General features: G+C 40.6%; 1 protein-coding gene across 4 annotated transcripts in view; it reads right to left on the reverse strand.

The window, feature by feature from the left end:
- Window positions 1-10,330, reverse strand: part of PREP (prolyl endopeptidase) — a 177,206-nt gene extending 166,876 nt beyond the window's left edge. For 2 of the 4 annotated variants that reach the window (XM_073336887.2, XM_073336888.2), the window contains exons 1-2: window positions 10,171-10,328; window positions 6,208-6,282 (exon numbers count right to left, since the gene is read on the reverse strand). In XM_073336887.2, coding sequence (XP_073192988.1) covers window positions 6,208-6,282; window positions 10,171-10,215 — 120 coding nt within the window. In that variant the 5' untranslated portion in view covers window positions 10,216-10,328. Of the gene's footprint in view, window positions 1-6,207; window positions 6,283-10,170 lie in introns of all 4 variants that reach the window. The other 2 variants (XM_073336890.2, XM_073336889.2) reach the window with 1 other exon arrangement.
- Between the last annotated feature and the right edge of the window lie 15,207 nt (window positions 10,331-25,537).

A 25,537-nucleotide genomic window follows, 5' to 3' on the forward strand; every position in this document is an offset into this window, starting at 1 on the left:
AAAAAAGAGGAAAAAACCCACAAGCAATAAACAACAGACATTTGGAAGATCACCAGGATTAGTAAGAATTAACTGTAATTGTTCTTCAAATTCTGAAGGCTGATGAAGTGATTTTAATTTGTTTATCAACAGTGCAAAATGTCCCTAAAATGTACACTTGAAAGGATTATCGGAAGTGTGTAAATTAATTTGTTTTTCCTAAGCTGCAAAGTCTGATCACAAATCTCAATCCAATTACTTGTTCCAGCACATGCTCTATTGCTGTTGTCAAAGCTGCTGTATAAACAGACTGGAAAGTGGAGTACAACAAAGGAGTAAGTATCATTTCTCCCTGGCTCCACTATTCAGCAATTCTATATGGTTTCCTTTATTACTGTTATTTCATGTCCTGCATGCACTATCTAAATATTGGAGCTGGAAAGGGAAGGACCTTCCTTCCTTGGGTAGGGTATTCTTCTGTCCTGTTTTGTGGTGGTTATATTACTAGCAGACTACATATTGAGGCATTCCACAGCAAGAAGCGATCGATAAGGCTTCAGTTTGCAACAACATAGGTAGAAAATAAATTAAAGTTACATGTCTGCTCATACACCAACTATTCCTGGGGCACTCAGCATCTAATGCTGAAGCTAGGTCTTTAAAGCCAGCCAACCAACAGGAGAAACCACTTGCAATTCACCTTCAAAGACAACACCCACTAGGTTAAGCTTAGTATTCAGCTATTTCCTAAGGGTATTGGTCTAAAAATCACAGTATTGCTATACCAGATGCACGATTACTTTTGCCCCTTTGCCAAGCAGTAGCAGATTTCAGACCTTGCTGATCAGTTTCGTGTCAGAGGTGAAATCAGTGACATGGAGTTAATGTATTACTACTATATTTACTTAAGAAGTGTACATGAGTCCTGGTTTCTTGAACAGAGATGGTCTCAAATTGCTCACAGGCAAGTCCCTCCTGCAAACCTCAGGTACGGCACCATTGCCTCATCACCAAGCAGCAGCAGCCTCAGAACTGTCTCTCAATGCACAGAGGATAACTGTTCCTTCCATCAACAGCCCATCTCTACCCCCTGTTCAGAGTTCCTTCTCTGGGATGAAATGGCCACAACAAGACAACCTGGGCATCAACCCTCGTTGTGCAGCTGTTTTACAAAGGAAGCTCAGAAAAGGTGCAACTGCCCACATAAAGGGTGAGTCATTTAGTATAATCTCCCTGACCCAGTCACTGGGTAAGAGTTTCATGCATGTTATGAATTGATGTATAAGCACTCAGGATCACCTTAGCACATCATTACGCTTTTGCTAAATTCAACCACAGTAATGTCTGTGTTCACAAGAACATAATTCAATATCTGATGTAGATATCAATATTTTAATCATGACCTCATTTTAATGGTGACTGCTTTGGTCGCACTAGTAGGAGAGAAGGTCAGAGTTTTCAGTTTTACCTTGGAATTTCTTTACTCTTGTGAATTTAAAGTAGGCTCTTCACATAATTTGACCTCAGTATTTTCAGCCAATCCGCATTAGCAATAATAGCCTGGTAGCACCAAGGTGGAGAGTTCAAAGCAATATCTCTTAAATGGGTACAAAGTGTAAAAAGAAGACAGCGAAGATTATCTACGGAGTTGGTTGGATGAAATGTTAGGTTCCCCACCCTCAATAAGGATAAGCATGCCTGACCCAAGTAGAATTTGAAAATCATATAGAAAAAAAGAGAAGATATTCTAGGATTCAGATATGTCTAGATACACGTTGCAGCATTTCTAAACAACATACAAAGGCACAACAGGATTGGAGAATGAGGTATGGAAGGGGTAAGTACCACTGTTAAAAAAAAAAACAATTTTTAGAGGTCACCTATATATACACATTAGCACCCACTTAAATAACAGAAGGTCTATTTGGATAAGAGACTAATTTTGATCTTGTTTGTTTAAAGTTAACATTAGGTTCTTGCCCCACCTTACCCTCAACTCAAGAGTCCCTCTTTCCTTCCTGTTTCTAGGAAGGACACTAAGCCTCCCTGCCGGGGTTGCTCACTCCATCAAAAGGAGGGGTGGCAGCATCAGCAGCAGGCAACACTGACTCTATGGAGACAAATGACACAGGATGCTCCTTCAAAGCAAAGCAGAAGACATAAAAGTGATCTATGGAGCCAGCTGAATGAGATTTTATACCATTTCCCCCCAAGATACCTGGGGGCCTGGGAGTGTTGAGAAATGGAAAGCTTTTGGGAGAAGGGGAGGGATGGGCACAGGTCTCAATGCTGAAAACCTTAGGGCTGCACTGAAACCAGCCCTGGTACTTCCTGAAGCACCCTGGGTAGTCCAAACTTCTTACAATCTCAGTCCCTGCTTATTTGTTCTGCTACTGGAAGTGTGGCTGTCCCTCCTCTTCCGCCCTACCCCTTTTGATGAGGAGGAAGACAGGAGTATCAAATTCGCTGCTCCCCATAGGAGAGAGAAAGCAGACCCATGCCTTCTTCCCTCTGCTGCAGAGCAAAAAGCCAGTGAGGAATGTAGGTAGACAACTACAGGAACTCCTCACTTAAAGTCGTCCCAGTTAACATTGTTTTGTTGTTAGGTTGCTGATCAATTACGGAACATGTTCGTTTAAAGTTGTGCAATGCTCCCTTACAACATCTGGCAGCTGCCTGCTTTGTCCATGGTTTGCAGGAAGAGCAGCCCATTGGAGCTAGCTGGTGGGGGCTTGGAACCAGGGTGGACCGGCAGCCCGCCCCCCCATTGCCCTAAGTTCCCTGTGCAGCAGCCGCCCAGCAGGCTATCAATTGCCAGCAGTTCAGCTGTTCCTCCCCCCACTGCCATGTGCTGCTCCTGCCCTCTGCCTTGGAGCTGCTCCCCAGAGCCTCCTGCTTGCTTATTTATCTAATTTCTTTTTGAACCCAGTTATACTTTTGGCTTTCACAACATACTCTGCCAACACTTCCAAATTGAGTGAAGAAGTGTTTATACCTGCTACCGACTAATTTCATCGTATGACCACTAGATATTGTGTTATGTGAAGAGGTAAACAACACTTCCCTCACTTCCTCCACACCATTCATGATTTTATAGACTTCTATCTTAACTCCCCGCACCCATCTCTTTTCTAAGATGAACAGTAACAGTCTTTTTTAATCTCTCCTTGTATGGAAGCTCCTCCATACCCCAATCATTTCTGTTGTCCTTTACTGTAGCTTTTCCAATTCTAATATGTCCTTTTTGAGATGAGGTGACCAGAACTCCATGCAGTATTCAAGGTGTTGGCATACAATGGATTTATGTAGTGACAATTTGATGTTTTGTGTCCCTATTTCCTATCCCTTTCTTAATGGTTCCTAACATTGTTAGCTTTTTTGACTGCGGCTGCACATTGAGCGGGTGTATTCAGAGAACTATCTCCAATGACCCCAGATATTTTTCATGGTAACAGCTAATTTAGACCCCATCATTTTGTATGTATAGTTGGGATTATTTTTTCCAACACGCATTACAGTGCACTTAACACTGAATTTACCTGCCTTTTTATTGACCAGTCACCCAGTTATGAGATCCCTTTGTAATTCTTCAGTCAGCTTTGGCCTTAACTATATTAAATAATTTAATATCTGCAAATTTTGCCACCATGCTGCTTACCCCCTTTTCCAGATCATTATGAATATACTGAACATCACAGGTCTCAATACAGATCGCTGGGGGAAACACCCTATTTACCCTTCTCAATTGTGAAAAACAACATTTATTCCTACCTTTTAAGCACTTACTGACCCATGAGAGGACTTTCCCTCTTATCCCATGACAGCTTACTTTGCTTAAGAGCCTTTGGTGAGGGACCTTGTCAAAGTTTTTTGAAAGTCTAAGTACCCTATATCCACTGGATCACCCTGGTACACATTTTTGTTGACTCCCTTAAAGAATTCTAAAATATTGATGATACCTTTACAAAAGCAGTGTTGACTCTTTCCCAGTATATCATTTTCATCTATGTCTGATAATTATGTTCTTTAATATAGTTTCAAACAATTTGCTTGGTACTGAAGTTAGGCTTACTGGCCTGTAATTGCCAGGATTGCCTCCAGACCCTTAATTAAAAATAGGTGTTATATTAGCTACCATCCAGTCATCTGGTACAGAGGCTGATTTAAGCAATAGGTTATATACCACAATTAATAGTTCTGCAATTTTATGTTAGAGTTCCTTCAGAACTCTTTGGTGAATACCATCTGGTGATTTATTACTGTTTAATTTATCAATTTGTTCCAAATCTTCCTCTCGACACCTCAATCTGGGACAGTTCCTCAGATCTACCACCTAAAAAGAATGTCTTGGGTGTGCAGATCTCCCCCATATCCTCTGCAGTGAAGACAGAGGCAAAGAATTCATTTAGCTTCTCCACAATGGCCTTTCTTCCTTGAGTACTCCTTTAGCACCTCTATCAGCCTGTGGCCCCACAGACTATTTGGCAGGCTTTCTGCTTCTGATGTACTTTAAAAAAATTTTGCTGTTAGGTTTTGTCTCTTTAACTAGTTGCTTTTTATACTTTTACTTGAATTAAGTTAAGCCTTACTGAATTAAATTAAACCTTATTGAATTAAGCATTTTAGGAGTTCATTATATTAAAAATGCAAATATTTACGTATTACTGGGGGACTGAATGTAACATCTCTAGGAGGGAGACATGACTAATGTAAAAGCTGGGAAGCATTATGAGCTTCAAAGCTCTATTTTAAAATAACGGGCCACAAAGAAGGAACTTTTGGGATAATCAAATTTTAGTGGGATACCTAGAGAAATACCTGGGGGGAGGGAATGCAAATTCCCCACTTCTGGGCCCAACCTATTAAAGCTACATCTTGAGGAAAACGCATTGTCTGATGGATTACTTATTCATTGTTTCTAAGGGTCAAAGACCCAACCTTTTAAAAAATAATAATAAAATAAAATAATAATAATCACAGATTCATGGGCCTACTTGTTCTGAGTTAACAGCTGTTGTGAATTTGTGACCGCACAAAAAAATCCTTGGTGCTGTTTAAAGGACGGTACATCTGTCAAAGCCCTTATACAGAATTTGGGTGATCTGGTAAGATTATTAGCATGCGTGTGGATTTTTTTTATTATTTTAAAATATTCTCTCTAATGCTTTTATCTTAAGCATAAGTGTGCTTGCTTAGGAAAAGCTGTGCTGTAACTTAAATCTATGGTCAATTACGCTGTTTACAGCCTCTGAGAAGAAAAGCAAAGCAGGCCTGCTGAGGCAGTCTGACTTGCTGGGGAATTCAGTGTAGGCAGGGAATTGAGCAATCTGCAAAAATCCTGGTCTTGGATGAAGATGTGTCTCTTTCCCTCAAGACAGGTGACAGCTGGGAAGCCGCAAGCCTGAGAGCATGTGCCCTTGTTGGACCACAGAGGTGTGAATACCAGTGCAGTTGCCCTGAACTGTGACAACAGTCACCTTAAAGGAAAAAAGTTAAGAGCCATTTCAGACACTACTTCTGTCCCATCCTCCCCGAGTTCCTATGACAATTTCTTATTTTTAATCAAATAGTTTTCTCCCTCCTGGTGCTACATGAAAAACCCACTCTAACATGATAGACTAACTACTTTTGGATCAACCCTGCAAACACTTATACACGTGTGTAACCTTATTCACAAGGGTAATCCCAAAATCAACGGCTATCTTGGTGACACAGGGGAGGAAAAATGAAACTTTACACAAAGTGCTGTCAAATACACAAAGTAAAACCAAAGAAAAGAGAATCTCCTTCTACTATTTTGGCTACAGTAATTTTAGGTGTTAGAATATTTTGAAACAGAAACTTGAGTTCGGTGACCCTTGATATTCAGGAATCATCTGTCGATATGGGGCAAGAGTGCTGGAACAAGTTTTATAGTGGGGGTGCTGAAAGCAAAAGCCATTATTTTGTTGTTGTTACTACTGCCACACCCTCAACACCCATATGTGGGCTGCACTATAAATAAGATGTGAACTATCTAAATTGTTTAATATCTTTATCTCTACATTAACAAAGTCACAAGATGTGGTGTCTTAATACCATTGTTTCATTGATATCAAAGAGTACTGTTACCTTGGACATAATATGCTAGTTTTACAAAGTTACCAATATTTTGCAGACGGGGAAGCATGTCTCAGGCCTACAAAGAGATGAATGTCAAAACTTCCAATTTTATAGATAAAAAGTTACCTTTGTTTGTTCACTATCAGGGTCTTCCAGCCAGCTATACGGGTCACATATTTTACACCCATGGTAATCATGTACCTGAATTTAAGAGAGAGACATTGCTTTAACAAACACAAAAGCAAACTTTGTTTTGTTTTGAAATTAGCAAATGATCCACATCAAGATGAAGGCTCTATGGAACAACAGAGCTGGGAAGAAAAAAGCACAATGTGAATAACATAAAAAAAAAAACAAACCAAACACTCTCCACTTGTCTACATGACAAGTTACTGCATGGCAAGCCAGGGTGTGAATTTAGTTCAGACATTTCAAGTTTTATAGTTCACTCAGCTTTAAAAGTAGAAAATCAAGCTGATCTTTTTGGCAGTGTCAGCTAAGACTCCAATTCTGCAAATACTTCTCATGAGTGACATTAAACACATACCTAGTATTACAGGATTAGGGCCTAAATCACTGCCTTTGTGGGGCAGGAAGTGGGGGGGTGGGGGGGGGGAAACTACCAACCAGTTTTAATAGAACCTACATGGTTATTTTTAATGGACATCAGTTTCTCCATTTGAACACAGAGATGTTTAGTTTTCAAAATATATATTCTGAATGTTGATGTACAGAAAGCGAAGTGAGAGTCTTAGAAATACATCATCATATAAGATAAACTTTCTAATTTTCTGCATCTTTCATCATTTAGATTAAGGCCTTAATTTTCCAAGAGAGACTGGAGATTTTGGAGACCTCCATTTTTGGATGCTAAGCTTGAGATCCCTCAAAAGGGTCTGATATTTGGACACACTGAGCACCTGCACTATGGGAGTCAGGCTATTTTAAGAAGTCTCAAGTTGGTGATCCAAAAACACGCAATACACTAGTCACTTTCGGAAAATTTAAATCTATGTTTTTTCTACAGATGTTATATATGTAAACTTCAAAAAAGTTGACATAAATTTAAGATTTAGTTTAGCTTTTATTTCTTGTACCCAAACAGTGACATTACCATTTGGGGAAAATGCCAAAAGTGATTCCTTTCTTTATGTGTCCTATGATTATATTAACACAACACTGTTACCCTCTATACCCCTGGGAGAATTCTGCACAAAAAAAAAAAAAATTAAAAGTTCTGTGCACAATATTTTAAAATTCTGCAAAATTCTAAATATTTTATTTATCAAAATAACTAGGTCTGTTGATTAATAGCACTTAACTCACGTGATTAACTCAAAAAAACCCAACAGTGATTAATCACACTATTAAACAATAAAATACCAATTGAAATTTATTAAATATTTTGGATGTTTTTCTACATTTTCAAATATATTGATTTCTATTACAACACAATATACAAAGTGTACAGTGCTCACTTTATATTATTTTTATTACAAATATTTGCACTGTAAAAATGATAAAAAAATAGTATTTTTCAGTTCACCTCATACAAGTACTGTAGTACAATCTCTTTATCCTGAAAGTGTAATTTATAAATGCAGATTTTTTTTTGGTTACATAACTGCACTAAACAACAAAACAGAGTAAAATTTTAGAGCCTACAAGTCCACTCAGTCATACTTCTTATTCTGTCAATCGCTAAGACAAACAAGTTTGTTTACACTGATGGGAGATTCAGGTGACGTAAATAAGAAGCAGGCACCAGTAAGTGAGAACAGTCATTCGCGTGGTACTTTTGAAGCCAGCGTTGCAAGGTATTTACATGCCAGATATGCTAAAAAATCGTACGCCTCTTCATGCTTCGGCCACCATTCCAGACATGCTTCTATGCTAATAATGATCATTAAAAAAATAATCTGTTAATTAGATTTATGACTGAACTCCTTGGGGGAGAATTGTATGTCTCCTGTTCTGTTTTACCCGCATTCTGCCATATATTTCATGTTGTAGTAGTCTCGAATGATGACCCAGCACATGTTTGTTTTAAGAACACTTTCACTGCAGATTTGACAAAATGCAAAGAAGGTACCAATGTGAGATTTCTAAAAATAGCTACAGCACTCGACCCAAAGTTTAAGAATATGAAGTGCTGTCCACAAAGGGACAAGCTGTGGAGCATTCTTTCAGAAGTCTTAAAAGGGCAACACTCAGATGCAGAACTACAGGACCCGAACCACCAAAAAAGAAAATCAACCTTCTGCTGGTGGCATCTGACTCAGGCTGTGCCTACACTACCGCAGTGAGTTGACCTACGCTACGCAACTCCAGCTACATGAATAACTGGAGTCTACATACCTTAGGTCGAGTTACTGCAGGGTCTACATTGCAGGGGGTGGTCGACGGGAGAAACTCTCCCGTTGACTTACCTTACTCTTCCCGTTGGGGGTAGAGTATAGGGGTCAACTGGAGAGTGATCTGCTGTCGATTTGGCAGGTCTTCTCTAGACCAGCTAAATCGACCACCAGTGGATCAATCTCAGAGCGTTGATCCCAGCTGTAGTGCAGACAGCCTCTGATGATGAAAATGAATGTGTCGGTCTGCATTGCTTTGGATTGTTATCAAGCAGAAACTGTCATCATCATGGACACATGTCCTCTGGAATGGTGGTTGAAGCATGAAGGGACATATGAATCATTAGCACATCTGGCACGTAAATATCTTGTGACACACGTTACAACAATGTCATGTGAACGCCTGTTCTCACTTTTAGGTGACATTGTAAACAAGAAGCAGGTAGCATTATCTCCTGCAAATTGTAACCAAACCTGTTTATCTGAGCGACTGGGCGAGTGGACTTACAGGTTCTAAAGTTTTACATGGTTTTAATTTTGAATGCAGTTACTTTTTGTACATAATTCTACATTTGTAAGTTCAACTTTCATGATAAAAAGATTGCACTACAGCACTTGTATGAGGTGAACTGAAAAATACTATTTGTTTTTTACAGTATAAATATTTGTAATAAAAAATAAACAAAGTGAGCACTGTACACTTCGTGTTCTGTGTTGTAACTGAAATCAATATATTTGAAAATGTAGAAAACATCCAAAAATATTTAAATAAATGGTATTCTCTTATTGTTTAATTACACAATTAATGATTTTTTAGTCACTTGACAACCCTAGAAATAATACAATATAATCTCACTCCTGCTAGTCAGCCGCAGCAGCACAGGGGAACACTAATCTTCACAATTCTGCATTGCGCAGTGGTGCAGAATTCCAGCACGAGTACCTCTTGAGTTCTATAAAACTAAAACAAAATGTAAGTGCCATTTACTGGACAAAGATTATGCTTTTATTTATCAAGGGTGTGAAACCCAAAGCATTACTACCTGCTTAGCTGAAAAATATGGTGTGGGTTGTGAGAAAACATTTTCAAGTTTGGGATGAAGCTCACAGTTCAGAACTGTGAAGTACACCCCTTACTGACAGGGTTTGCCTTTCACGGACACCTGTGCTACAAATTGCACCACAACACACAATACAGACTGTGATTACCAACCAAAGTAATCAGCACAGTTCTATAACATCATGCTAACAAAGTTTCCTGAAAGAAAACAAAAACGAAGGAGAGACCCTTGTCCAGCTAGCTCAGAGCAAGCACTGCTAACCAGCATGCCAGGCAGGTCACTTAGCCTCCCGCTGAAGGGAGAGCCTCAATGTCTACAGCTGTCAAATGGGGTTGCTAATACTCTCCTAACTGACAGCGTGGGGAGGGGACATTCCGGATTACAAGCCCTTTGGGGCTCCCCAGCTGGAAGGCCCTACCGGAGTGGCCGAAAACACAGGGCACTGCCCCGCCACCTCACCCCAAGGGAACGACGGCTCCGGCCTGTGCCCCGCTCCCCTCCGTGGGCACCAGCAGCAGAGACCGCCGCTGCCCCACCGGGTCAGGCGCAGAGCCCGGGGCCGGCCGGGAGACGCGCCCCACGTGCCGGCCAGGGGCTGGGCCGCTGCTCGGGGGGGGGGGGCACCCGCCCACGGCAGACAAAGGCGGAGAGAGCGGGGTCAGGGCTGAACTCACCGCAGCCTCGTCGCGATAGGCCTCCGGGTACTGGAAGCTCCGCATGGTGCGTGGCGCGCAAGAGGCAGGCGGGCGGGCGGGCGCGCGGCCGGCGAGAGGGGTAGCTCGGGGCTGGCTCTGTAGCCGTAAGCAGAGGGGGGAGAGGGGAGAGCCAAGGCCCGCCCAGGTGACAAGAAGCGGCTGCGCTGGCAGCGCCGCCCGCAGCCAAGAGGGCTGCGCGTGCCGGGGAGCCGGCAGCGCAGCGAGCACAGCGCCCTCTGCAGGCAAGGGGCGGCACGGTCCCTGGCCGCCGCGGCTCGCCTGGGGGCTGCGGGGATACTGCCCGCGTGGTGGCGCTGTAGCATCCTTGCGCAGGGCGCCGCCCGCGGCTACCGGGCAGGGGGCAGTGCACGGAGTGCACACAGCAGAAGCGGCTGGGAGGGGAGGAAGAAAACACTGACGACCTCTTTCCCTTCCAGCATGGGAGGTGGAGCTGCACATGCACTAAGCCCCTGAGCTCCACGGTGAGCTGCTCTGGAACAGCTCCTAAGTGTGGGCACCAAACCCGGAATAACCCTGTCTTTTTTTCCAAATTAGTTTGAGCTATTTGGAAGGGGATAGAACTCAACCAGACCAAGGCACTGAGGAGTGTCCACATATGGAGTTCTGAAAGCTGGCCCCCCTTTAAATTCACACCCTACCTTATTCAGGAATAACTTCTGTGTGTAGACAAGCCCTCCATCTGATGCACAAGGTGGAGAAATCTGGTAGAAAACCCAGTACTGTGACTCTTCCCATTCCCAGTTGCTGGGCATGGCAGGAGTGCTGGACTTCTCATCAGGCTATTATCTTTGAACCTTGTGTATGTGTCTCCCAACACCCAATTTTCTTAAGTAGTAGCTAGTTTGTTTAATTAGTTAGTGGGCATCTGGTAACATTATTCAGCCCTGAACTATTAGGATAGTGGGCCCAGTTCCCTTCTCAGCCACCTGAGTCTTACCTTCAATTGTCCCAGCCATTTAACCAGAGTGACTTGTGATTTGAATCAGTATAAGTGGGAGGAGGAGCAGCTCCAAAGTGGAAAGAGATGCCTTACAAATCACCATTAGCTGGATTCTCACACCATGGGAGGCAGGACCACACACAAAGGGTGCTTTGATTTCTGGCCATGGTATCGCTATTGGTTGAGGATTACCAGTGTTAGCCCCACACACAACCAAGGTTCTGTTGAGCAGAGATCTAAGTTGTCCAAGATAACAGAAGTTCAACTCAGCCTGCAATATAAAATTGTTTGTAAAAATCAGCAAAAGTTGGAAACTAATAACTGGTACAAGATGAATTAAGTTTAAAGAACGGTGATAAGGGGCTCCTGTCACAGGTTGACAGGACAATTTGCTGAAAGATTCTAGAAGTGGGAGGGAATGTTTATAGTAGAAATCACTGAAATGTGCTTTGACTGGTTAATTTTAATGAGATGAAGTTGCCACCTATTCTGGACACTGTTTAACTGGCCGTGGGAGGCACCAAAAGGGAGCAGGGCAACAGGTGGTTTGGAGGGAGCAAGCTTTGCCAAGGTGGCTGCTACCAGCACAGTTTTCTGGGACTTTGAGATCTACCATAACAAGGTTGGGCCTTCATCATTCTGATCCTGAAAGATGTTCTGACCACACTGGGCCACAGAGAGAGAACCAAGTGACATCACCACCTCCACCAGCTTTAGCTAAATCTTGAACAACACCTGAAACGTGAGACTTGTATTCCTTCGGTCATTCTTTCCTTTGTGTGTCATTTTCCTTCTCCACTTTATTTCTAATCTGTTCTATCTTTCTCTTTTTGTCTTCTAATAGCCCTCTTCTGTGTTAGCCACCAAGACAACTGCAGCTTTTGCTATTGTGCTGCGAGCACTTGACCAGAAAGACAACTAAAAGCAATGCCTTAAACAGCCTATAGTTTGTCTGGTGTCAGAGTCAGGCTGATTAAGACCATGCGCTGAGCCTGAAATTCTACAGTAGTGAGGTTACTTTTGAAAGTCAGCACCAGAGACAGAAGCTAAGGGCTTGTCCCTACACTGGCAATTTACAGCGCTGCAGCTTTCTGGCTCAAGGGTCTGAAAAAGCACACGCCTGAGCGCAGCAAGATTCAGCGCTGTAAAGTGCCAGTGTAGACAGTGCACTCTCAGCGCTGGGAGCCGCGCCCCTCGTGGAGGTGGGTTTTTTTAGAGCGCTGGGAGAGCTCTCTCCCCGCGCTGCGTAGTGACCACACGAGGCACATTAAAGCCTGCCACGGGAGTCCTTTAGCGTTGCCAGTGTAGACTAGCCATTAATTTTCCTCTGCTTTTTCATGTGTTTGTCTTGTTTTGTCTTAAAGAAAACAGGATCAGAGTTCAGCAAGCATGGCAACAATAGTTCTATACTATCTAAACTAAGGGTATGTTCCCTGCTGATTCGCTTCTTCTTGTGGCTCTGCAAATACCGGAGGATTGTGTGTCCTGTGCTTACAACGCTTATGACAATAATGCAGAGCAATGTCCAGGTTTCTGTCAGAGATGGTGGACAGCAAGGAGGGCTCTGCTGGTTCACGGGATTTTTAAAAAGGCACAAAAATTATGGGACATAGATGACAGTAGGGGACGGAGAAAATTGCATGCTGTGAAGTTGACCTTTTGCTCTCAGTCACCCTGTGCGACTTGTTTCTGTCCCATCATGCATCGCCAAAACTTCCGAAAAGACAGTGCGCTGGACAGTGGTGGTTTTACACACTGGGATCCCTACCCATGGTGTGCCACACTGCATCAACACAATCCTGGGGAGAATGCGCAGTTCTCATGCAAGGAGCCAAGTATGCATGCTCATAAGCTATACACTGACTGCAGCTGCTTAATGCCACTCACAGCATCAGCCATGGTGAGTGTGGCACCAGGGAAATGGAATTGAGGAGGGAATTGCTTGGTTGAATGAAACTTTAGCTGGCATAGTCAGCTGGGCAATTGCACACAACAATGGAGAGCTGCTAGGTGTGCTTGCCAAGCTGGGCAGTCAGAAAAAGGCACTTCAAAAATTTGCAGGGCTTTAAAGGAGAGAGGGGGCTTCTAGTCTCCATGACCCCGGGCAGTGTGGCACTCACAATTGTAATTACAGTGGTCAGTGTTGGGCCTTGCGGATCAGCTACTGGAGGACTGTTAGGGTTGAAACAGGTAATGCAGTGTTTACACTAGCTTTGAGTCAACTTCAGTAAATTGACCATGGCTCAATGCCAAGGTGGGTGGGGATGGTTTTACAGCATCACTATAACTGGACACATCAATAGGAGACAAATGTAGACACATGCCATAACTAGGTGGACATGTGGTGGCTTACGTGGACGTAACTTTGTAGTGTAGCTCAGGCCTTAGTGTTGCAAAAGTAAAGAAGGGTGCTGCCTAGAGGATAGAACACTGGGCTGAGATTTAGGAGATGTGGGTTTTATTCCCTTCTGGGTGACCTTGGGCAAATCACTCCATCTCTGTTTCCCCTGGACGATAAGGAAGCTGACCTCCTTTGTAAAGTGCTTCGAGATCAACTGACAAAATATGATATAGAAGAGCTAGGTATTATTATTATTTTCTGTTGGGCCTGAAACCCCTTTATCAACACAACAGTTCCTGCAAGATGGTTCCTGAGTTTTTAAATGGAAGACAATACTCTATTTTTAGTGGGTGAAGGAAGGCTCTTCTCCTTTACGTCAAAAAAGGTTTTTAACCGCTGAATGTCAAACACTGCATGTGGTTTATACTCTCCATTGCACTCCCATTTTAGTACTAGTTTGTTCATTTCAAAAATATATTTTGGTTCATTGTGTTCTTTTAATAATTATATTTCTGGCTATCATACAGTCATTAGCTACATTCTTTCAACTTACTCAGCATATCCACACTGACTCACTTCCAGTAGTATATTGACTCAGTAGGAAATGACCTCATTGCTTCTGTAAAGAAAGATGTGAAAAAAATCCTGTGAATTCAGTTTTTACCTTCCTTTTTCACCTTTTCCCCACCCCATTTGATCATTATGACTTAATAACTTGAAACTTTTCTCTCCCAAAGCCAGATGTCAACTTTCTACCCTCACTCTTGCTTTTCTCAACTTTTGTGTTTTTTCATTATTGCAAAACACAGATCCTGCTTTTCAGATATTTACCAACAGATGGCAGCAAACCCTCAGTCTTTCACATTCTCACAAATAGCAGCTAAATGTCCAAGCTTCTTATCTGTATCGGGGTTTGCTGAATGTTTCGAAATTCATCTAATAATATCAGAAAAATGTTGTTCGGGGGAAATATGCCTCTGAAAATATATAGTATAATGTGTAAATTTTCAAACATGCCTAAATGAGTTATGAGCCCAAATCCCATTGTTTTCCAATGAGACTTAAGCTCCTAAATCATGTTTACCCACTATATACATTTTAGATTTTATTAGCATTGAAATCATTTATGGATAATTGGTAGCTTGCATGGCTGTAGAGATGAAATATGAAATTCATATCTCTATATATGTCTTTAGTATCATATAGTACAACAGCATATTAAATAAATATTATTTGGTACACAACAAATCCCCAATAATATCAATTGTTTAAAAATGGAAGTAATTGGTAAAATAATGTTTCATTCTTTTTACTTTAACTTGCTGTTTGTTTAGACTCAGAAATTACTGAAGTTCTATGAGCAAAATACTTTTCTAAAACTCAAACAGAAAGAAATTGTCCAATTTTTATTTTGTAATACATTAAATTAAAAATAAATGCTTCTCTTTAAAAAAGGTGCTCATACATAGTAATTGCTACACTGGATCAGACTCATGGTCCATGTAGTCTCTGTCTGACAGTGGCCAGCACTACATGCTTCCAAGGAAGGTGGGGAAAGCCTCAAAGTAAGTAGAAGTAGGATAAACTGTCCCTCAGAAAAATCTTCTCCTAAAGCAGGAGACTGGCTTAATCCTTGAATTATGAAGTTGTATATCTCTTCCAAAACTGGATTTTTAGTATTTAATATAACTTTGGATAGTTTTGGTGTCCATATAGATAAACTGTGGAACTTCCGTCACCCTGTGAAGTGCTTATGGTTTGTCTACACATAGAAATTGCACTGGTTTAACTTAAACTGGTTAAGAAAACAATTTCATTAAACTGATTCAAACTTGTTGGCATCTTATATCAGTTTAGTTTCCACACAGGTACAAGCTAAAGCAATATGAACCAAGTTTAAATTGATATAAAAATATCCACACAAAAAGTTGTACAAGTTTAACTAACTTGGTTTAGAAACGTACTTTTAGTTAAAGTGGTAAAACTTTTTGTGTAGACAAGGCCTAATCTGTTCCTTTTCTTTTGCAATGAAATATAGGATATTCTTTCAACAAGAAAATAGTCTAGAGCCCAATCTGGCAAGACACTTACAACCAAATTTTCATAAGGGGCCTCTAATTTTGGTCCTTCAATTTTTAAATGCCCAACTCTACCAGACTTGGGCACTGAAAAATAGAGGTGCCAAAAACTAGAGGCCATTTATGAAAAATTGGGCCTCAGTGCCTCTGAGGAGCTGCTGAACACTTTCCACTCCCACTGAAAAATTCAGTGTGGTTGAGCACAATCGTTACTTCCCATGAAGAGCCAAGCACTTTGCTGGACTGGTCCCTCAATATACGTATGCCATTAGAACAATTATACTTCCTGCAGCATTTCTGGAAACTTATCCCACTCTAATTCAAAGCAGTACTTTTTTAAACCCTTAAATAGTTTAATTCAGCTATGACATCATGAACAAAACACAAATTTTCTGCTCTTTGTAAAGAAAATTATTGCAGAGCAGCTGGAACTGTTTATATTATATTGCTCTGCCGTGTCTTACACTGCATCTGGTCCTGACACATAGCCTCATGGCAGCAATGAGAGTCTTTTCATTGACTTAAGTGGTGTTTGGATCACACCCTAGCTCAGCAAATATCACTCTGTAAAAACAAGAAAATGTCTGTAAACACAGATTTTCTATAGAAATATATACAGAACAAAAATATTAAAGGGAGTACAGATGTGTTTATTTTTACATATGTTTGCTATTATTTTTGCTTAACTCTATTCTATCTTCAAACATCAATATCTATAAAAATAACCTTTTTATTGAAAATGATCAGACTATGAATTGCTTTTAAATATGCAGTCCTTGGAAATGTAGATAAGTGTGAATGGGGGGGGGGGGTTCTTTTCAATCTTCAAAAGCTAACAATAAACATTTAGTTGTTTTGGATGATATCCAGGAAGTTTTGCCATCGAGTTCAATGGGGCCAGAATTTCAACCCTAATTTTAGCAGGCAACGTAGAAGTCAACTTTCTTTTCACAAGTTGTGACTTGTTGACAGAGTTTGGAATATACTAAATATAGAAAAATTGATATATTTTCCTGGGAAAGAAAAACAATCTTCTCTCTTTGCTTTGTCTTGTTTACAAGAGTTCTCAGCATGAAAGATCTTTTTCAGGAAGTCATTGTCTAATTTTATATGTTGCATATATACACACTTTGCTTGCATTTATCAAACTGTCTTAGAAATAAATGACTTCTGTTACATACATACATTATGACAACACCCCACTCTACCACCACATGCTTGATTTTGCATTATAATTTCATACAATGCCCCAGATTTCTGTAGGAAGAGTAGAGACTTTTGAATAAAAAACACCAGAAAAGCCATCCCAAGCTCAACTTGTATGAGTGCCAACTGAATATCTTTGAAAAGAACTTCTTAACATAACCCCCCCCAAACCAAACCAACCAATTAAAAAAGTGAAAAACCTAACCCAACCTCAACCCAGCACAGTTCAGTGACTGCTGAATCAGTACAGCTGATATGTTACATCAGGGATAGGCAACCTATGGCATGTGTGCCAAAGGCGGCATGCGAGCTGATTTTCAGTGGAACTCACACTGCTCGGGTTCTGGCCACCAGCCCCAGGGGCTCCGCTGCTGGCCTGAGGTACTGGCTGCCAGCCCCCTGCCAGCTGGGGTTCCGTCCGCCAGCCCCAGGTCCCGGCCGCCAGTCCGGGGGACTCTGCTGCCAGCCTGGGGTCCCGGCCACCAGCCTGTGGCTCTGCAGTCACTCGCAGCTGTGGCCTACTGGCCCCAGCCTGGGGCAGTGAGGGGTGCAGACAGGGATAAGAGGGGGCACAGCCACCTTAAAAGTTGTTCCAGCGCCACTGTACTGGGATATTTTTAAGTCCTGCTTACATCACTATCACGCCACGTGGAACAGCACACTGCATTTGACATTGAGATTAGAATGTACATGCAAGAACTGGAATCAGAATTTTCTGACAGATTTCAAGATTTCCAATGATTTGGCCCAATGTTTTCTTTTCTAATTAAACCTGAAAAGTTCAACGAAAGCGACTTGGATTTGTCTGTATTTCAGTGAATGGGTGTTGAAGATTTCGAAATGCAGCTCATTCAGTTAAAAAGCTCAGAATTCTGGGCATCAAAGTTTGGAGATCTGTGCAATGCACTTGAAGCTACCGAGAGAGATCATGGGGCGACTTGCTGGACATCCCTGCCACTGAAATTTAACTGTTTGAAGAAAATTGCATTTGCAATGCTTTCAGCATTTGGATCCACATACCTGTGTGAACAGGTATTTTCACACATGAAATCTGTCCTCTGTCCCTCTCGGAGCCGGTTAACAACTGATCACTCAAAGCCTGTCAGAAGTGCAGCTGAAAGTATCCAAATACATGCCAGACATTGGAAAACTCAGCAAGGAAAAGCAAGGGCAAGGATCACACTAAACTGATAAGATCTGAATTTTTATTTAATTTTAAATGAAGCTTCTTAAACATTTTAAAAACCTTATTTACTTTACATACAACAATAGTTTAGTTATATATTATAGACTTATAGAAAGAGACCTTCTAAAAACATTTAAATTTATTACTGGCAAACGAAACCTTAAATTAGAGTGAATAAATGAAGACTCGGCACACCACTTCTGAAAGGTTGCCAACCCCTGTGCTACATCAAGAAATGTGCTAGGATTTTGCATGTTAAATTTCTCTACCCACTTTTTAAAACAATTTATTTTAAATATTATCATTGGCATTTCATAAGGGAGAAAATGATAAGAAGGAGACAAGAATTTCTGTTCCAAAATAAATATCTGAATATGTATATTAAGAAAAACAAGGTAACCTCAGAATAAAAATAGTGCATTCATAAAGAATTCAAAATTGATTTTTATAGGTTTGGATAATTTCTATAGTGTTTGATTCTCTTCTAAATGAAAACAATCTAAACACAATTTTGTAATTAAATTAGAAATGTCCAATATTTTCATAATTGTACTTGACATTCATTATATTAATAATTATTTATTTATTATTATTTATTATTGCAGTTCCCACGAGCCAGGGCCAGCCTTAGGAAAAATGGTGCCTTGGGCTAACTTGTATTTTGGCATCCCTGACCCCTGCTGCCTCCCCAGGTCCATCCCCACCACCTCTGTCCCCAATTGCCTTCCCCCGTCCCTCACCCTCCCATCCCCTCTGTTCCCCATTGCTTCCCCAAACTTCCTTCCCCCCTCATTGCTCCCAAGCTGCACTGCCTCCCCACCCATTGCCCCGAGCTCCCTTCCACGGCCTTGAATTCCAGGCCAGCCTGCTCTTTGCTGCTTGACCACAGTGCCTTCGGTGTGACTAGATAGGAAAGGCCGTATTTTAGAGATATTATGAAAAAATAATCTTCACGGGTTAGACATAGCCTTGATGTGAAAACATAGAGAGGGCTCTGAGTTGAAGATGACACCCAGGTTATGGGCCTGAGTGACAGGCCGGATGGTGGTGTTGTTGACAGTGTTTAAGAAAGGAGGTAACGGGGAGTGCTTGGGATGAAGATTAAAAGCTCTGTTTTAGCCATGTAGCGTTTGAGCTGATGGCTAGACATCCACAAGGAGATGATGTCAGAGAGACAGACTAAGATTTTAATTTGAACAGAAGGAGACAGCTCTGGAAGAGAGAGATAGATCTGTGAGTCACTGATAGTAAGATGGTAGTTGAATTTATGATTGCAGATCAGATTACCCTGAGATTACCCCAATATAAGGTGTAGAGGGAGACGGGAAGAGGACCAAGAGGGATCTCCCACAGAAATTTGGAGAAGACATGGAGACATTATTTTCCTATTCTAAAGTGCATTTCATTGTTAATAAAAGCTAATTAATTTTAAATGGTTAGCATTTAAACTAATTAAATCCCCACATGATTTACTAAATTAGTTACCTCTTATGGATATGAATTTTATGCTTCTGAAGACACGATAAACTTGCTGAAATCCAATGTCAATTATGCATTTTTTTATAGCAGATGATTGGTTGTGTTTGCCTTACTATAGGGGTGTGGAATTTCTCCTGCATAAAGATTGCAGGATGTGTTGGATACTAGACAAGCCCAATTGTTTTCAAATTTTAAATTTTTTAATGTAATTTTCACAATTTTTTAATATTTCTATTTATTTATTTTTACTATCTTCACATCTGGTGGAAATAATTTTGGAGGGAAATTTTGCATTTCAATTAAATGATTGATATATATATATATATAGTTATTAGCTTCATTAGGTGATTTTCAACTGGCAGGTGCGAAACTGCACTCCATAAAGTGGAAACTCTTTTTGTTATTGATGGAAAGGAATTCCTCAACATTGTGAAAAGAAGAATGACACAGCTCAAGGTAGGGTGACCAGATGTCCTGATTTTATAGGGACAGTCCTGATATTTGGAGCTTTTTCTTATATAGTCACCAATTACCCCCTGCCCCCTGGCCTGATTTTTCACACTTGCTATCTGGTCAACCTAGGTCAAGGTTCCTCAGACTGGATTGTGCCCATTTGCAGAAATACCCATGGTATTTGCAGAAATACCCCCATGACAGAGTTCAGGGGGAGGAAAACTCCACAAGAGGAACTCCACAGAATTGCACCCAAATCATTCAGAGAGAAAGTGCCACCCTTAAACCCTGAGCATCCCAGAGGGAATAGGGCAATCAGTGCCTCTTTACTAGCTTTGAGCATTCAACAACCCTGTCTGTTCCCTGACAGCACAGCTCCAATGGAAACTGATAACAGGATCCATGACAAATATATTATAGTAAATAAAATTACTTTGAAGCAGAATTTGAGGTTTTGATTCTTCACTCTGAGCCAGTTGTGATTCAGGGCCATCCATCCTCCTTTCCCTCTGCCCCAAGTTAGGACTGAAAAGGGGCACCCCAGTTTATGCCACTTAAGTAAAGGTCCTTCAGCAGGAAAGTTAACTGGTATCAAAAGTTTCTCTGAGGTATAAAGGACTTTGTTTAGCCTGGAAAACACTAGCACCTTCCACACTATCAGTTAACTGTGGCTTAATAAAATGTGTATATGTCTAAAACTTCCAAAAGGGCTAGAGGAGCATTTTCAAGATAATCCTATTTAAAGAAATTGTCCTTTGAAGTGTAACAAATAACAGCTGGGTTATTAGAACTGAAATATTTTTAAAAATCTAATTTCCTTTTTAACCATTTATACGGTTTACCTTTTCCATTTTGTTCAGCTTTGACAGTGAAATTAGACTGCTCTGTTTCCATTTCTGTACTTCTACTATAGTCTTGAGTTTTGATTTCTATACTTGTTGGGAAGGTTTAAAACTAAAAAAAGTTTTATTGAAATAAATTTTGAAAATCAATAAATACATCCTAACAAATTCTTAGTTCTTTTTTCTTTTTTTAGTCTGAATTTCAGAGCTAAACTATTTGGGAGTGTTCTTATAAGAGACATTCTAATAAGAATGATTAGATTGCTTCCTTCCCTCCCATAATTCACATACTCCAAAATTTTGGGGTCAGATTTGAATGGAGCCTAATCAACAGCCTGAAACAATTGGTGCTTCCCAAGGATTTTTAGAGCTGGAGGGCAGAGAAAAGGAAATCATGGGCCACCTCCTCAGATGAGGTACATCAGCATAGTTCAGTTGAGGAGCTGGTCCTGAGTGTTTTAATTCGTTTTTCATTTGTCAGTGTTACTACTTAATCAGAACCCATATTTTTCCATTTTATAACTTCAGGGCACTAATATCAAATTTTCTGTCTGTGCAACACAGTTTCTTTATGATAATCCAGTACATCATCATCATCATTAATACCACGTTAAATGAGATATTGTCATACCGGCTGAAAGACACATAAAAAAGAAACAAGAAGTGAAGTATGGAGAACTTCGCCACGAGGTGGAATGATTACGGAAAACTAGAACAAAGGTGAGCCCAGTGATTTTTGGACCACTCAGAGTGATCTGTGAGGGTGTATGAGCAGCTCAAAAACACATTCAGCATGCCAGACATCATGATCAGTGACCTCCAGAAGACATTGCTCTTAGGCACTGCAAGAATTTTAAGGAGCAAGTGCATTTGAGCACCTAAAATGTAGGAATTCTGCGGATGGTTTAACAAAACTCCCGATTACCCAACTCAAAGGAGACAGTTGGTGGTCCAGATTTATTAGTGACTCATGAGGATAAATTTTAGACAATAGCTTTTCCCTTTTTATGCTTAAAGATCTTATATGTTGTGAAGGCTATTTGTTTTTTGTTTTTTTAAATGATCCCCAAGCTGTAATATTGAGGGATAATAATAATAATAAATTAATTAATATATCTCATTTTCATATTTTAAAGGAAACATGCAAGTACTATACATTGGGGGCTATATCTCCTACTTTTCCAGAGGGATGGTCTTGATTATCTAGTAAGTGTTTTCCATCTCTACCTATTATGATTTTGCTAATGCTGTAGACAGCCTTTCACTGAATTCATTCATTACTTCCCTTCAAATTTTTCATTATTTCTTATCAAAAACTTCAAAAAATGATAAAATCTTTTATGGGAATTTTTTCTGGTCACCTGAGTTTTTTGTCTTATTACCAAAATTTCCAAACATTAATTTTCAACACTTAATTAAATATGCATGTTAAAAGGCAAGAGATGTTCAGAGTTAGGATCTGTTTGCTAACTTTATTTGTGCCCTTGCTGTTGTGAATTTCACAATATTTACTAAGGTATAAAGTGTAATAGTTGTTACCACACCAAGTCAGACTTGCAAAATATCTTGATTTGTTTAAAGATAAGCATGTTATCTAAACCTCATTAGCAATAAAGCGATCCTATAAAGAAACGTACCTTTCTCTTGTGTAATGTTACCTGGATTTTCTTTTTCTCTGGTAAGATGACTACACTGAATTTCAAGTTTAATACAAAGCTGGCAGCTTCTGGATAATGTTGCCACAAACACAACTATGACTTATGTGAGGACATACATTTTCACCAAGCTCCTGATAATTTTATGGAGAGCTGTTTTGAGTGAATTGAAAAGAAGGTTACTGCATGTTTAGGACCTCTGCAGAGGATTGGCAGATTGAGTTTGAATTTGGCAAGCTCAGCCAAGGCACATCCTGGCACCAAGCAGTCAGGAGAGATAATAGGGTTGCTTTAAGTTTCCACCTTCTGGCAAAGTTTCATCAAGTTCAGTACCCAGGCTCTTACACCCACTTAAGAAAGCAAACTGGTCTTCCAACTTCAGGATAATGCACCTAATAATCTAATTTCCTGGAGGGTGCTGAAAATAAACAAAGATAGTCCCCTTCTTCCTGGCAATGGAAACGAACTGGCAATCCCTCTTTTCCAAGGGAAAATAAACAGAATTGGTCCATTTGTTCCAAGCATATATCAAGAGAATATTGCCTTCTCTTACTGGAAAGATGCACTCTTCTTTGATTGGGTTAAAATAATGCCTCTCCTCTCAGAGGGCTCAAGCTCTTGTGGGGCTGCCTGGTGGGCATGTCAGGCTATACACTGTGGGCAAGTCAATAAAATGGAACAGATTGCTTCTCTCAGTGTGCCATTCCTACTCTCCAGGCCAACGTAGAGTGGAGTTGGGGCTCTGCATCCGAACCCCTACCTCTTCCCTCTTTCTGGGTAATTTGGTCCGTTATGGGAACAAGGATGAGCAATCCCTGATCAGAGGGACTGCTATTATGATCATTCCTTGTTGTAGGCCATATAAAGGATGATGCTGTGGCCTCCTATTCCCATGCAACCACACAAGAGACTATCACAGTCTGGCCCTGAATGCAAGGGCAGAGAACAGACACACATCTATGCAGAGACACCACAGTGATGAAGGTAGTAAAATACTCTCTGTTGCTTTTACTCCCCTGAGCCATGGTTTTCCCTCCCACCCACTTGGAATGTGCCTTCATTGCAAAGTTAACTCAAGTGATTGGCACCTGGTTCTGAGCACCCACATTCACCTAGCTTAGGTGTGAGCAAACACACTGCAAAAGCCACACTCAAGTTATTGTGTTGTGTTTCACCCATGTGCAGCACTAGAACTTCTGGGGGCATATTCCATGGTTCTTTGTGCTGCAATAAACTGGGTCACTCTAGTATTCTTTCCCAGTGAATTGTGGGATAACTTGCCTGTCTTTCTGGGCACTTGGGGGGAATTGAGGGAAGCTAGCCCAGCTAGCCAGCTAGCCCAGATTGAAAGCACTGCCAAACTCGGGTGAGAAGGGTTTGTGTATGGACAGGAGGTGGGTTAGGGGCAACACCTAGTAAGAGCCCCAGTTAACTCTGCAGTGAAGACATACCCTTGGAAAGGTGTGCACTACTGGTACCACTAATCTTGTGGAGTCTTTGTGCTCACTGAAGTGCAAGCACCAAACACCTGTCTATCTGGGCATTTGTACTGCAGCCATTATCATGGTATCATGTGCCTGGCCCCTCCATAGAGATACAAAGGAAGATCACTCTCCTTGTACTCTGTTCCCTTTCCCCACCCCAAATGCTTTGCACATCTGGCCCTGCACATTCAGCATTTCCTTCAGATACAGTGTGAAGATTTCATTCTTGGTTTGCTTTACCTCCTTATCATGAACTCAGGACTCAGTGTTATGCAAAGTTAAAATCTGTTGAAAGCAAGGGTATTTGACCCTGACCACAACCTGTGGAGCCTTTAGCAAACAATTGAGACATTCTATGTGTGGTTAAAACAGCTCTCTCCTAAATTTGACAGCAAACTCAAGAATCAAGCTGAATGTTTTAATTAGGGATATAAATAAGAATCAATGCAAACCATTGCCCAAGGGATGAGCCAAAACATTTTTAAGGTTCAATGAAAGTTTAATAATCTCTGTATTTTTGAATCAGGCTCTACCAGGGGCATATTAGGAGCTGGGAACACAGCATCCCCTTAAAACTTTGTGTGTGTGTTTGAGGGATGGGAATGTTCTCAGTTTGGGTGTCCGTGTACAATTTTGTTGTGTGCATGTTTTGTGTTGAGGGAGAGTACTATAACCATCTTCATAGCAAGGATAATTCTTACCCAATTCCAGGGTGCTTTTGTGGAACTCCAGGGGAACTCGAATGGTTCAGCATCAATGGTGGGGTGAGCCCAGTTTTGCTGATCTCTGTATGCCTTAGAGCTTCAAGTGCCTGTAACATCGTTTGAAAGGAAAAAAGAATGGGCTAAATTTAAGCTTGGTGTTGAAGTCAATATTGGGCCAGATCCTCAGCAGATGAAATCAGAAGAGCTGATTGAGCGATCTTAATAGATTTAAAATCAGAATAGCTGAATAAGACGCTAGAGTTATGCAAATATGTATCAATTTAGGATCTGGACCAATGAGTTATACCAGAGATAAACTTATTCCAAGGCTTTTTGATTGAAATTTAGTTCTAACAAGACAGAACCTGAACATCTCCATTTCTGTTTACCGCCTATAAAAAGCTGATATGTTTTCAACAGAGCAAAAACTTATCAAGATTTAATAAATAAATAACTACTTGCTTGACTTTTTGTGAATAACCTACAGATTTTTTGAATAACCTACAAAATATTTTATGTTATATGATCCTGCATAAACTAACTGAATTTAGAGCTATATCTTCAGGGTTTAATAATTCCATGTATTATTTATAAAATATTCCAAATTCATTTCTCTACGTTAATAGCTACCTCTGTCTGGGTATTATTGCATTATAAACTGCATTGTAGCAAGTAAAGTATTGACAATAACTAATTTTTGTTAAAGCTAGTATGCATGAAGCTAACACAACAAATGGAAATTTTATGAGATCATGGAAGGCAAGCATATCTGCACAGTTTCCCAGGTGATGTAGAATTATGAAGAGTTCATTTCTTGGGGTTTGTAGATTGACTGTTACTTATTAACTAGTGACCAACTGATAACTCTATGGACAGAGTCCATTTTTTCTATAGAATATAGCCTCATTTGTCCAGTGCATGAGGTTTTATGGCCTGCTTCAAAATGTATGCACATCG

This window comes from Lepidochelys kempii, chromosome 3, assembly GCF_965140285.1.
Source record: "Lepidochelys kempii isolate rLepKem1 chromosome 3, rLepKem1.hap1, whole genome shotgun sequence".
NCBI lineage: Eukaryota > Metazoa > Chordata > Testudines > Cheloniidae > Lepidochelys > Lepidochelys kempii.